The 14,538-nt window shown below is 33.3% G+C and overlaps 1 protein-coding gene and 1 long non-coding RNA gene across 3 annotated transcripts; both read right to left on the bottom strand.

Moving 5' to 3' along the window:
- Nucleotides 1–596: 596 nt before the first annotated feature.
- Nucleotides 597–2,248, bottom strand: LOC120781712. The gene is made up of 5 exons (XM_040113948.1): nucleotides 2,242–2,248; nucleotides 2,125–2,156; nucleotides 1,004–1,077; nucleotides 855–953; nucleotides 597–789 (listed from the first exon to the last, which is right to left on the bottom strand). The coding sequence occupies exons 3-5, from the start codon at nucleotides 1,074–1,076 to the stop codon at nucleotides 653–655; spliced, it is 309 nt and encodes a 102-aa protein (XP_039969882.1). The 5' UTR covers nucleotide 1,077; nucleotides 2,125–2,156; nucleotides 2,242–2,248; the 3' UTR covers nucleotides 597–652.
- A 10,578-nt stretch (nucleotides 2,249–12,826) lies between these two features.
- Nucleotides 12,827–13,378, bottom strand: LOC120781658. Of its 2 annotated transcripts, XR_005706119.1 has the most exons (3): nucleotides 13,127–13,153; nucleotides 13,004–13,058; nucleotides 12,827–12,888 (listed from the first exon to the last, which is right to left on the bottom strand). It is a non-coding gene; the product is annotated as an uncharacterized LOC120781658 (long non-coding RNA). The 2 variants fall into 2 exon arrangements; XR_005706118.1 differs by having other exon boundaries at nucleotides 13,004–13,378.
- Nucleotides 13,379–14,538: the final 1,160 nt, after the last annotated feature.

The following is a 14,538-nucleotide window of genomic DNA, read 5'->3' as shown; positions in this document are numbered from 1 at the left end:
GTTCAGAGAGTGGGAAAAAAGTAACACATAGCTATTTAATGTTCAATGGTTATCTCGCTCTAACCAATGGCAAATATCGCATGCTGCCTTGTTCTAACAGAATACATACATTTGTTAGCAAATCTCTTCACAGTATGTTACGGGTAACAAATTCTTTTGTTAGCGCAAAGCTTACCTATGTGTTATGGATAACAAAAAGTATTTGTTACCCGAATATCTGTTAGTGTTATTATTTTGGTTATCAGTTTGTTACCTTTAACATGTAATCATGTTAGCAGGAACAAGCATTTCTGTTACCCATTTGTTACTTCTAGCAAATTCAATTATTTTAAATAAAAGTCATTTTTTTAAATTATTTTGCTTTATTTAATAATAAAATCAAAATCAGATATTAATTAAATTAATAATATGCCTATTATTATTGCATTCGGCAGAAAAATTATATACAAGTTATTTGAGTATAAAAATTATAATTGTAAAAATTCATATTTTTAAAAGTAAAATTAGACACTTCAACTTAGAACTAATATATACAACTTAAAACTAATATGTACAACTTAAAACTAATATTTACAACTTAAAACTAATGTGTACAACTTAAAACTAATATTTACAACTTAAAACTAATATATATAGGTAATAATAATAAAACTTATATTGGTTTAGCCCTTAGTTTATGTTTCTTCTGTTTAAAACGATTGTGGCTTAAGGCCACAAATCTCCGGAGCTCCCCACATATACTGCTTTTATCCTTGTCAGGAAATATATCTATATATATCTGGATTATATCTGAAAAACATAAATGTATTTTTATAAAGCAAATACTAATATATTTATATATTAATACAATATACCTCCATGGCCGCCAGACGATGGTGACGGTACCACAATTTGTGATGATTCTACTGGAGGAGCGCAAACGAGAGTGAAATATATTTTTTTAAACACTTTATCTGTAAAAAAATATTATTAAAAAATTAATAATATTTATGTTCAATACAACCTCTATGGGGGCTCAACGGTTGTGAGCATTCCACTTTGGAATCCATTTCTTCCACGGGGTCATCGAAATTCATTCTATGAAAAATCATAAAAAAGGTGATGAATGAGTGGAACTAAAAAAATTTTATCGTCTATAGGTATGGAAAAATACTTATATTTAATATCTAACCTACTTAAAACTACCTCATTTTCTGAAACTTTACCTACAAGTAAGCCTAAATCTGCAGACTATATAAATAGTTTAAAAAATTTAAAATGTAAATATTTTTTTGAAAGGACACTCCTCGTTTGCTTGAAGCAAGCTTGAAAATGTTTAATTTTAATTTTAATTTAATTTTTAAAATCCAGGTTCGGAGCGAAAATGCGTATATGTATATTCGAACTATGTTCACATTTATTTATTATGAAACACGAATGTTGTTTTTATTTTAAACAATTTTAGATATTATGCATACGAACAGATATCTTGGACGAACAAATGAACATTTTTAGTTATAGAGGAGGTTCTCCAGTTCAAGAATATATATGGTTATAACCGCGTTAATATTCGAGATATTTGCGTTTAAAGCTGAAAATGACCACTATTTGAAGAATGTATTTTTCGAATTAAAGTAAATTTTACACTTATATTTCGCATTTTTATGTCCACTAGCACTTCACTAATTCGTGTGAAATTTTTTTTAATATTAAACTTATTGTTGAACTATATTTATTTAACATCAACTAAAGGATTGCAATATTGATCTGGAGAACCTCCTCTCTCCGACCATACCCATTTTATTCCCGAAATCCTGGACCGGTATTCTAAAGTCGACACAATTAGAATTGTAACCGCACAATTCGTTTCAGTTTAGATTTTAAATTTTTTACGTTTACTCTTGTATATATGTATATACATATATATGTAGATATAACGCACAAATTACATATTTATTACATATTTCAAAAAAATGCACAATCTATGACAACTATTTGAATTAAATATGCACTATTTAACTTTAATATTCTAAAACTTACTCTCTTATTTGTTTTTTATACGCAATATTCTCCAAATGTTCCAAATGATTTCCGCAATATTAAAATTTTAAATTATACACAGAACATTCAATTCACATTGCTTACCTTTTTCTCCTTGTTAAGCTTTTTCGTTTCCTCTATATAAAAGAAATTAATTATATATATATATATATGTAATAGAAATTAATTATAAAATATCAAATTATTAAGTAACGAACTTACCTCTTTAAAATCCAAAAATAAACTGGGCCTTTCGTATTCGTCTTCTTGAAAAATTGGTTATTCGTCTTTCCTATTCTAGCAAGTTAACATTACAATATGTTTAGAATGTCGATAGTTTTTCTCTATTTTACTTAGGTATTCTCCCATTCAATTGAAAATTCCAGGAAATGTAACAGTGTTAGTGAACAGCTGAAAATGTTTCAGTGTGTTTGTGCAATCTGTTAGTTTGCGATTACATGAGGCAACTTTAGTTGCTAATTCTCGGGCGATTCTCTTTTGCTGTCGCCCATTACCTTCACACGAGCAACTTGTGTTGCGCAACTCTGCTCGAGTTTTTTTCTCATTCTCTTTCACTTTACTTTAACCCATTGTCTACTCTTTACTTTAACCCATTTTCGCTTCTTTTTCCTTATAGGTATTTGGGCCACTCTATCACATATATTAATCAGCTCTGTCAATTAAGAAATACATTTTATTTATTAAAACAAAGATATATCACCCTTTTTACTATCGTCTAAATCCATTTGTATGGCTTCCTCCATACATTTCACAATATCTTTAATTAATTCGATTTTTTCGTCATACTCCATTTTCTAAAATATTTATATTATATTATGTATATTTGTATACATATTTGCAAATTACTTACCAAAAGATGAAATTAAATTTTTTAAATACATTCAAAATATTAATTTCAAAAAAATATACGCAAATGCAACTATGTACTACGAAAGAAAGAACACGAATGCCGAAAAACGTCGCAGCGAACTGCTACGAATAAGAACACAAAGCGAGTTGCTGAACACTGGAAACTCAGCGCGATTCCCCTCTCCTCGTCGCCCCCTCGCCTATAAACCAAGAGTTGCCGCAACAAAAGTTGCCTCGTGTGATAAGGCTCTTACCTACGTCTTGCAGGGAAATATACTACAAACGCTAATGGCAGAAACAGCGAATTCCGCTTCTCCCTTCGTTACGAGCGGCAAGCGTTTTGTTCTCGTTTTCATTCGAACAATGTTGCCATTGCTTAATATGTACGCATATGTAGTTTTGTACACATCTAACTTTTCCATTATAATTATTCATAATACAAAATACCAGAACTGAAATCAAACTATTAGAAATAGTGGGTCTAACTATTGAATCCGTTTCGATCGAAAAACTTGACAATTCCATCGAAAATTATTACATTGAAATCATTAAAAAAGTATCGAAAATTAAGTTTTCGTTGCAGTTGAACTTACTTGCCGACTCGATAAAATGCATTCCGTGGCTAATAGATGGCGCTAATTTCGAAATCATCGAAACCACAAAATCGAAAATATACGTCGAAATCTATCCGTTGATAAGTGAACTGCGTAAATTGACAAAAATGGAGCATTTGTAAGTATTTATGTAAAAAAATACTTGAGAACGCATTAAATTATGTTTCAAATGTGTCATTTAGAGAGAACAAATAAAAACATAGGCATAGCTAAAAGATTTTCTCAAAGAGCACCCGCGGATATAAATGCTTTTTGGGAAGACATTTGAGAATCCTTTGCGGTTAAAATTCAGATGTTTATCTCTTAATGGTGCCATTATCTTTACGTGAGTTCCATCAACTGCCATTGCCACACCAGGAATTTTGATTTTTCAAAAAAATATGTTTTTGCCCCTATATAATTCCACTGACGGTCTTGTCAATAGAAATCCATCTTGAACATAGCCTGTACTCAAGAATGTTGAGTACTTCATCTAAATCAACACAAAATGTCGATTGGGCCATATTTATATCGAAGTCATGTCCAATACAATCTTGATAACTGCCTGTGGCTAAGACAGAGAACCTTGTCTTTTGCCATTTCCAAATCCATTTTCGCATTCCCCCAAAATGTATATAAATGCCCTTTTGTTGATCCGAAAATTTTTGATGAGACTGCGTATGTACATACATACATATGTAAATAAAATTCTGTTTTTTTTTAGCTTAAATAGTTCAACTCACTTATAGTCATCCATCTCCAACAAGTTTTTTGAAATATTCCTCAAACTTCTGCGCTTACGACGATCATCATTTACATCATTAAAAACGAACCAGAAAGCTAAGACAATTTATTTCGTCTTTCAAACTTGTCAAATTTGTTGATAACACAGTTTACTTATGGTATGGTAAAGCAGGTTATCGACGGTATCAATGAACGCATGAACATTTTCGATCGAAAATTCTTTCCGCAACACATTCGATTTCGATAATTAGACCCAGTATATATATATTATTTATAAATAATAGCAATCGATTCTGATTTTGAGTTAATTTAGGAGAATTTCAAACATATTGAAAACAATTTTTATAATTACTACTGTAGGAGCCCGATAATAAATTAATGTCAAGTTAATAATTTGATTTTATTTAATTTAAGTTAACATATAATTTAATTTCACTCTTAACACTCCTAATGTTTTACTAATAATGTCTTAATGTTATGCTAGCACTGGTTTTTATCCCTTCTTGTGCTTAATTTTCTCATTAGCTATGTAAGCTTGTGCGTATATGCTTATGAGGGCGTAGGTATGAAAAACGTATGTATGTGCGTATGTATATACATACCTGCTTGCAAACTGAAAGCGAAAAGTGAGAACATAAAAAAAATGCAACTATGTACAAATCATAGAAAACCGTAACATATGTATATGGCATGCTTCTGACCAAACATGCTCCCCCCCATTGAAATGCTTGCATTTCATTCCGAAATACGTAAAGGTGCAATTTTATAGACTGCTCTCCTTATAACCCTGTGGAACATTTTTGGGATTATTGTCTGGGGGGTGAGAAATTCCAAGTCAGGGTGATGGTACTTGGTCAGTATAGTAAAACCCTCAAAGAGTTTGGCGTTCGAATGGGTCAGTTTTTTTTTATGACCTTTTAAATTTTTTCCTTATCTTGATGTTTTTTCGCTTAGTTGTAACATTTTGGCAAAAACATAGTTTTTTTTTTTTATGTTAAACTAAGCGATTGGCAGGAAGATCCGCCATAATTTGACCCATTAATTTAGGTTTATAATGGAAACAGAGCACGCAATTTCGAACGATTTCTTTACGATTTCGCGAGCATTTATAACCCAGACTCGCTCACACAAGAGAGTTGTTAAAATTTCCGATGAAGATATTCTATGTATAAAGATGTAAATCGATGATCTTTTGGAAGAAGTGTCGGAAATTTTGCGTCAAAAGGAATTGGTGCTTTTGACAAACGGCCATCGACTCTGAGGACTGTCACTCCGTTAAGATTCATTTCATGTAGAAAAGGAGTCAGCTTCTGTACGAAACATTTAACTTGTTGATGTTTCTGAGGTATTTCAATTTCTTCAGCGAATTCGATCTGTTGAATAGCTACGACGATTCGACACCAAGTATGATCGAGTTCCTCTAACGGTAGATGAAGTATCATTGCTGGAGTTAGTTTATTGTTAACAGCGACTTTGTTGAAGACACGAAATATATATGCAGCGACGGTGGTACGATGAACTGCGGTTGATGATGTTTCCCTCGTTGCTGCTTTTGCTACACTTGAGATTGATTCCTTTCCGTCGTTCCCAATCTTGGATTTTAATGTTATGTCCCTTTTTGTTTTGTTTGTCCACTTTTTTGCCAAGTCCTACTCAGTAACAGTGCTGTACATAGCTCCAAACGAGGAAGCGATTGTGCCTTAATCGGTGCCACTTTAGTTTTAGCAATAAGTAACCTTGTTTTGTAAGTGTCGTTTATAACAGAGCGTACATAAATGTAGCACTCATATGCGCGCGTTGATGCGTCTGCGAAGCCATGGACTTCACAGCGAGAATTGGATGTTGTTTGTACATGACGAAGAACTTCGATTTTATTAATGAAATTTAAATCGGCTTTAACCTTCATCCAAATGTTATGAAGATCGGATGGAAGTGTTTCATCCCAATCTAAGCGACAAATCCAAATTTCTTGCATTAATATTTTGCCACGTATAATCCGTGATTAATCAATAAACCGAGGATATCAAAAAATTTGGAAATAGTTAATAAAACAGATCGCTTTATAACTGACTGCAAATCTGGTAATTCATAGCGATAACAAAGGGTATCATCTAAAGGTTTCAATGACGTACCTAACGCTTTGGTAATGTTTTCTTCAGTTCTTTTAATTACAACTTCATTATAAGATGCGTCAGATAATTGTGTAGAATTCGAGTGCCATTTAGTCAGAGAAAGACCATGAGAACGAAGAACTTCTATGATTTCAATTTTTAGTCTTTGTAAGTTGTCTATACTATCTGCACCAGACGATGCTAGAGGAAAGGCAACTTTATTGACATCAGCAATAAGAAATAAACTGTAAATTGCTAGGAATAATGCAGAAGCCAATCCATAAGTTACAGTTTTGAGTTGAAACAACTGTAATGGCTCATAAGGTTCGTTTCTTCACAAAATGAGTTGATATCGTTGATCTTGATAGTTAATCAAAAATTGCCGATACATTTTTGATATATTGGCGGCTAATACGTAGGGATATAAACGAAATGATAATAATGTGATGATTAGTTCTGGATGAATTGTTGCTCCAACCATGAGTATTTCGTTTAATGAATTATCAGAAGTGGTCCGCGCAGAGGCGTCGAATACAACCCGAAGCTTGGTCGTAGTACTTTGTGGACGGAGTACACAATGATGTGGAATTATGTAGTGCGAGCTATTGAAATCAAAGTTTTTTATGGCAACCATGTGCCCGAGTTCAGTATATTCTTTTATGAAATCCGCTTACATGTTCTTTATTAATTTATTGTTAGATAAACGTCGTTCAAGAGCGAGAAATCTTTTCCTGACATTATGGAAAGAGTTGCCAAATATTGTCGGTGAAACCTTAAATGGTAACCGTACTTGTACACGTCCATCATTTTTCACTTGAACGTTTTCAATGAAGTGTTTTTCGCATAAACGTTCTTCTTCGGACAATGTTGCTTCCTTTTTAGTCAAATTTTCAATTTCCCAAAAACGTTGAAGAATCGAATCGATATTCGATAGATTTGAATTTAGTGAGACATTGCAAATATATGGGCGGGAATTTGAAAGAAATTGTACCTTCTTGAAGGCTCTCAAAAAATATTTCGGTATTGAGCAATAAACCTATACGTTGCGGTTTGTAGAAGTATGGATCCGCAAGCTGAAGGTTTTCAGGAATATTCTATTTAGAAGTACTCATAAAAGTACTAGGAATTTGTGATGTAATCTTTTTAGTTATAACGAATTCCGACATACAAGTAAAATCTCCAATGCGAGATTTGATTTTCGCATTTACTGCATACTTTGAATTAGAACGAATATCTGAAATACCTGAGATTTCCTGATTTGAGAAAAACCTTTTAAGCTGAAAGCGCTTCGCTGTTTCTTCGGTGATGAAATTCAATTCGGAACATGAATCCATAACGAGCGAGCTGGCTGCATAACTCCAAATTTATCTTGTATGTAAATTTAAGCTGTCGGTAATATCGCTCTTTTACGTGTGCATGCGATGAGTGAAACCGATGGATTAGTTGGTGACTGATGCGATGGATTCGGCGAAGTAAATGACACAGATTTATTGTCTTTCCCTTTAAGTTCTAATGTTTGTGCAAATGGATAATTTGTAGTTCCAACGGTGGCAAAATGAAGATGAGAGTGGTGCGATTGATGATATACACGGCAACGAGATTTTGATGAGCATTTAGGTACGGTGTATCATTTGCGTAAGCAATTGATGCAAGCTCTTGCTTGCTTCACCCAATCAAAACGCATCTTAGCTGACAACTGTAAAAATGAAGGACAATTGTTTATGCTACGGTCTACATTATTGCAATGTATACAAGCCGACATCGCATTAACGAATTAATTTGCATTTTTCTTACCGTGTAGCTTACAATCTCGCTGTGTTACTTTTGAGTTTTCACCGTTTGAACAGGTTTCTAAATTCTGACAGTGCCGATTCAGCCACTTGTAGCAATCGTCCCACATGGCAAGTAGTCAAACTCTTGCTTTCGATTGTATGCTGATTTGGAATTGGAATCAATTTTGGTTAAAACGATATGAATTAGCAACGAATTCATTATGTCGCTTTCTGAGCCCAACGAGAGTAATAAACCTCGAAGCGCTGCAACAGTGTCGATAATATTTCGTAGACTTGCCGTGCCAGATCTTTTCATAACCGGAGCGTTGAAAAGCGATGTAATATCATCTTGAAAAATCAATACGTTATTGTCGTATCTTTCCTTGAGCCGCTGTATAGCCTTCGGGTAATTATCTTCGGTTACCTGAAAGGGTTCGATGACGCTAAGGGCTGGTCTTGAAAGACAGTCTAAAAGATAATTAAATTTGTCCACCTTTGGCATTGTTGGATCATCATGCACCATATTACAAAAAGTGCGGAAAAGCGTTTAAATTCCGCATATTTGCCGTCAAATTTAGGTAATTTGAGTGAAGGCAATCGATTATGGTAGCTGCTAGTATTTTCAAAAGTTGTTGCGTTGAAAATGCTAGTGTTCAACTCAGAAACGCGGTTTCTGGGGTTGATTAACGAAAGTATTTTAGATTTTGTTGAAATGTACGTTTCTTCAATTTCTGCTCTTGATTTGCCTGACGGAGAAAGAGCTTCAATATTGTTCTGGATGTCACAAATATGTTGAAAATAGGACTCAACTATTTGTAGTCGACATTCGATAACATGCGTATCACTATCGACTTCTTCACAAGCAATTTGTTGCTTTATACTATGTAGGTTGCGAAGAATTGTTGTAGATGTGGCAAAAGCAGATCAGCAATCCGATGAAACTGTACTGTAAAGAGTCGCGTAGACTGCGACGAGTTAACGCATTGTCGGTAACTTCGACAGATGTTGATGAGAAGATCTTGAACGTACGTTAATAAAACCATGTAATCTGGATGTATGATTACAGCGGCAAGTACGATTATGTGTGGCAAGAATTGCTATCTGCGCTTACATTGAATGTTGTCCGGGTACAACAATCCAAATGATCCGTTGTTGGATACTGCTACACAGCTCTTCCTAGTATAACACAAACGAATTATTTAAATTAACTGAGACATTAATCTATTGGCTTTTCTTGATCAAAAATATTAAATGTAGAACATATGTCCTGTCCCGGTCGCCAAATTATGTAGGAGCCCAATAATAAATTAATGTTCAGTTAATAATTTGATTTTATTTAATTTAAGTTTACATATAAGTAATTTAATTTCACTCTTAACACTCCTAATGTTTTACTAATAATGTCTTAATGTTATGCTAGCGCCGGTTTTTATCCCTTCTTGTGCTTAATTTGCTCATTAGCTATGTAAGCTTGTGCGTATATGCTTATAAATTATATCTATGTTTGAAGTACCTACACTTGTGAACAGTTTGTTTCAATCATGAAATTAAACAAACATAAAATAAGAAGTACAAGTAGCCGATCTGATTTAAATTTTGGTACAATAATGCGTTTAGCTACAACAATTGAGATTAAACCAAACATAGAATTTATTATTTCAAATAAACTGAATTAAATGCTGTTATAAAGACATATTAAAAAATGATTAGTAAAACAAAATATTTATTATACTTTTTATTATTTGTCTTACATTTTATAAATTTATAGTAATTATAAAGAAACTTAAAATTGTTAGGTAATTTTACAATTATTACCCACAGTGCAACTTCCCATATATGCGCGAGTTAAAGAATGTATTCCTTATAGTAGTAACAAACTTCAAAACAACCTTGAGTTCGAACAATTGAAATGCACTATCACTACAACAAACAATCCTAAACAAACAAGTATCAAAACAACATTGAGTTTGAATACCACAACAACCTTATCTTAAAACAAGTAAGGAACGGCTAAGTTCGGGTGTCACCGAACATTTTATACTCTCGCATGATAAAGTGATAATCGAGATTTCATTATCCGTCATTTACATATTTTTCAAATACCGTATTTTTGTAAAGTTTTATTCCGCTATCATCATTGGTTCCTAATGTATATACTCGTATTATACAGAAAAGGCATCAGATGGAATTCAAAATAGCGTTATATTGGAAGAAGGCGTGGTTGTGAACCGATTTCACCCATATTTCGTACATGCCATCAGGGTGTTAAGGAAATATTATATAGCGAATTTCATTGAAATCGGTCTAGCAGTTCCTGAGATATGGTTTTTGGTCCATAAGTGGGCGACGCCACGCCCATTTTCAATTTTTAAAAAAAGCTTGGGTGCAGCTTCCTTCTGCAATTTCTTCCGTAAAATTTAGTGTTTCTGACGTTTTTTGTTAGTCGGTTAACGCACTTTTAGTGATTTTCAACATAACCTTTGTATGAGAGGTGGGCGTGGTTATTTTCCGATTTCTTCCATTTTTGAACTGTATATGGAAATGCTTGAAGAAAACGACCTTGTAGAGTTTGGTTGACATAGCTATAGTAATTTTCGAGATATGTACAAAAAACTTAGTAGGGGGCGGGCCACGCCCACTTTTCCAAAAAAATTGCGTCCAAATATGCCCCTCTCTAATGCGATCCTTTGTGCCAAATTTCATTTTAATATCTTTATTTATGGCTTAGTTATGACACTTTATAGGTTTTCGGTTTCCGCCATTTTGTGGGCGTGGCAGTGGGCCGATTTTGCCCATCTTCGAACTTAACCTTCTTATGGAGCCAAGGAATACGTGCACCAAGTTTCATCATGATATCTTCAATTTTTACTCTGCAAGTTACAGCTTGCACGGACGGACGGACGGACAGACGGACGGACGGACGGACATCCGGACTTCGACTCTACTCGTCACCCTGATCCACTTTGGTATATATAACCCTATATCTGACTCTTTTAGTTTTAGGACTTACAAACAACCGTTATGTGAACAAAAACTATAATACTCTCCTTAGCAACATTGTTGCGAGAGTGTAACAAAGCAAATGTATCTAGGCAAACAATATATATGTAAACTAGAGCTCCCACTCCCGGGCTCCCGAAATCCCGGGATCCCGGACTTAAAACTCCTCCCGGGATTTAAAATTAATTTCCCGGGATTTTCGGGATTTTTGTCCTTTTTTTTTAAACACTGTTAATTATAATTTTTTCATAAACAAAGTTGTATTTACAATAGATGAACATTGCCAAAAACAATTAGTAAGAATTTAGTACTTTACAACATGGTTTGATCAAAGTTACAGCACTGGTTTGATCAGACTGTTAATTGTCAAAAAGTACAATATTAATGATGCTTGAGAATCGCGATATCGATTTAAAAATAATCGAAAATGAAAAGGAAAACGTTGAAGGAAAGGTTGCAAGAAACTGTCAAAGAATCTCGCGTTTTAAAAAGAGATGTCTCATTATCAGTAGAGGAAGCGGTACCAAAGGAAATAAATTTACTTCTGGGGGTGGCGGGCTTGGCAGCAATCTGGAGGTTGCTTGTAATTTTTAAAGACAATACCACCAACTAGTGTCGAATGCGAGCGTTGTTTTTCAGTGTCTGGAAGCATTTGCACTAAAATCAGATCTAGTTTAAACGATGAAACAATGGATGCGCTTGTATTTTTAAAATACTATTTAAAATTAGTTCCTACAGAAATCGATCTGTGATTTTATTATTTGTTTTTGACAAAATAATATATGTATATATAATACCAAATACATAGGTATATTTTTAATTTAATTCATGTAACTGATTCGAAATAAAAAGTGAATTATATATTTTTTCAATTTATAAGAAATAATAATTATTATTAAATAATAATTTTTTATTATAAAGAACCCAAAACATGGGCATACTTAATTGAATCTATGTAACTGATTGGAAATAAAAAAAATAATTTAATTTTTTTAAATTTATAAGCAATAATTAGCAATTTTATTTTCTCCCGTTTTTCCCGGGAATCCCGGGAAATGAAATTTCGATATCCCGAAATCCCGGGAATTCGAAAACATTCCGGGAGTGGGAGCTCTAATGTAAACAAACCTAAACAAATAATACAATCTGTATTTAGACAAACTATCAACTATTAATAAGTAAACATACTAGTTAGTACTCGTATAAATAGAAGTAAGAAACATGTAATAAGTCAGTCTTAAGAGTATAAATAAAGAGTACACATTTCGGTGCAGCTCAAAATATATTCTTTTGACTCATTTTTACTTATGGTAAAAATTAACTCGCGCGCTCTCATTTGTAAATATGGAGTGGTAAAATACGTTGCTCTCACTTCCCTCTTCATGTTTGCCCGCGATGATCCCCTGATCTAGCCCTCAAAATGTGCACGCGTGCCCGAACAGTGCAAAATGCCACTGAGGGCTAATATACCCACCCCTGGGCTAGAGGATGATCCAAACTTTACTTTTAACTAATGTTCGCTCTCAGTACTCAGTACATCTGGAGCATTTCCAAACAGTATCTTAGACGTCTATCGTATCTATCTATCTATCATCAGTGTCTTAGATATCTATCGATTCAGATGGTTCTGTACTACCGGATCCAGTTTCGTTGAGGAACTTAATCACATTTAAACTCAAAACCAAGTTGGATGCAGTTCTGTCAGCTTTTCATTTTCTTTTTGCTGATCCAGACTCCCAAATTCCTCCAATATATCTATCTCGGCCAGACATATGTAACCTGTATACAAAAGCAATATTTTCAATATTTTTTTGCAGTTTTATCTATATTTTAATATATCTAAATTGAAATTAGTTTTCAAACAAAAATCTTTATGAAAGCTCTTACTACATACTGGTTTTTTAAACTTAAAAAGTCGATCCTTTTTTTACCGTCAAAGCTTTGGTTTCCTTGAAAAAATATTATAAAGCGTATAATTTTACATACAAGTAATTACTCCGTTATTTATTTATGTTACCCGTGTGTTACACATCACAAAAAAAACAAAAACCATTTATTTGGTCACTGTTCTTTTTTTTTTTGATTTCTATTTATTCACTAAATTTTAATAAAACATTAAACACACTATTCTTATCAAAATAGGTACGTACAGTCATAAAAACAAACAATATTGAATAACGTTATTCACCCAGCGACTGCTTTGCGTGAATTAAATATCGTTTTTCCGATATGACTAAAAAAGAATAATTTTTATTTTGTTACACCGAAGTGCGTGTTCTTTATTAATATTCTATTTAGACTAACTTATTACATGGTTCTTCTATTTATAGTAACTAGTATGTTTACTTATTACTAGTTGATACTTTCGTTTAAATATAATACATTGTTTGTTTAGGTTTGTTTACAAAAATTTCATTTGTTTACTAGTACAGTAGAGGCCCGCTAATCCGGATCAATTAAAACCGGCCCCTATCTGCCTATCTGGAATATAAGGGAATCCGGATTACCAAAGACATATCAGAACTATATATTAAGAAAAAATATTTATAAATTTCTGTTTGTTTATTATAAGAAATAATACACATGTTCCAAACAAAAAAAAAACTTAAAACAATAAAGCATAAAAGCGAATGTAGTGAATAATAAATATGTGATCCGGATTAGAGAATACGGATAGAGAATGTCGGTCCAGATTACAAGGGACATAATAGAAATTTTGAATTTTTTAACCCTGTCCGGATTACAGTGGAATCCGGATTAGGCCGTGTCCGGATTAGCGGGCCTCTACTGTAGATAACTATTTGGGTTGTTATTGTTTGTTGTATTGCTAGTGTATTCCTATTGTTCCAAAATAAGGTTGTTATAATAGAATGTATTAATACAACATTAAAGAAAAACATCAGTTCTTTATTGTCATGTTGATACATTATGTTTACATTATAAGAAATTCATTTCTTAACTAGTAAGGAAAGTAAACAAATGAAACAAGGGATTCCCGCACTGGGCGGGTGGAGTAAGGATATATGTACACGTAAGCAAATCCTGCCAAATTGGTTTATATTTTTTTATATTTCTACTCGCTTTGAAGCAATGCATAAAAATTTTTAAGGCGCGAGGCGCTTTGTACCGCGAAGCCGTAGGCGGTGGCCCACGTCGCCCACGCCTCACGCCGTCTCTGCACATCTCCATGTTTAATTCGAAAAATGGTCTGAAAGGCATAATTTTAAGATATTATAATATTATTTTAGTGAAATCATCTTAATTTTGTTTATGAGCCCGCCATTGCAAACTTGATCAAAAACTTTTATAACGCCCGGGAAGACAGCCGAGCAAACTTTTTTCTTCAAAGGCATTTTTTCGAAAGCTAAACTGATATACCGGTATTATCTTCTTATTTTCAATTATGTTGTTGTTAAGACGCACAGTAAG

The sequence above is a fragment of the Bactrocera tryoni genome, unplaced genomic scaffold (genome assembly GCF_016617805.1).
Source record: "Bactrocera tryoni isolate S06 unplaced genomic scaffold, CSIRO_BtryS06_freeze2 scaffold_7, whole genome shotgun sequence".
NCBI lineage: Eukaryota > Metazoa > Arthropoda > Insecta > Diptera > Tephritidae > Bactrocera > Bactrocera tryoni.
The sequence above is the reverse complement of the archived record's forward strand: the minus strand, read 5'-3'. Positions and strand labels throughout refer to the sequence as shown.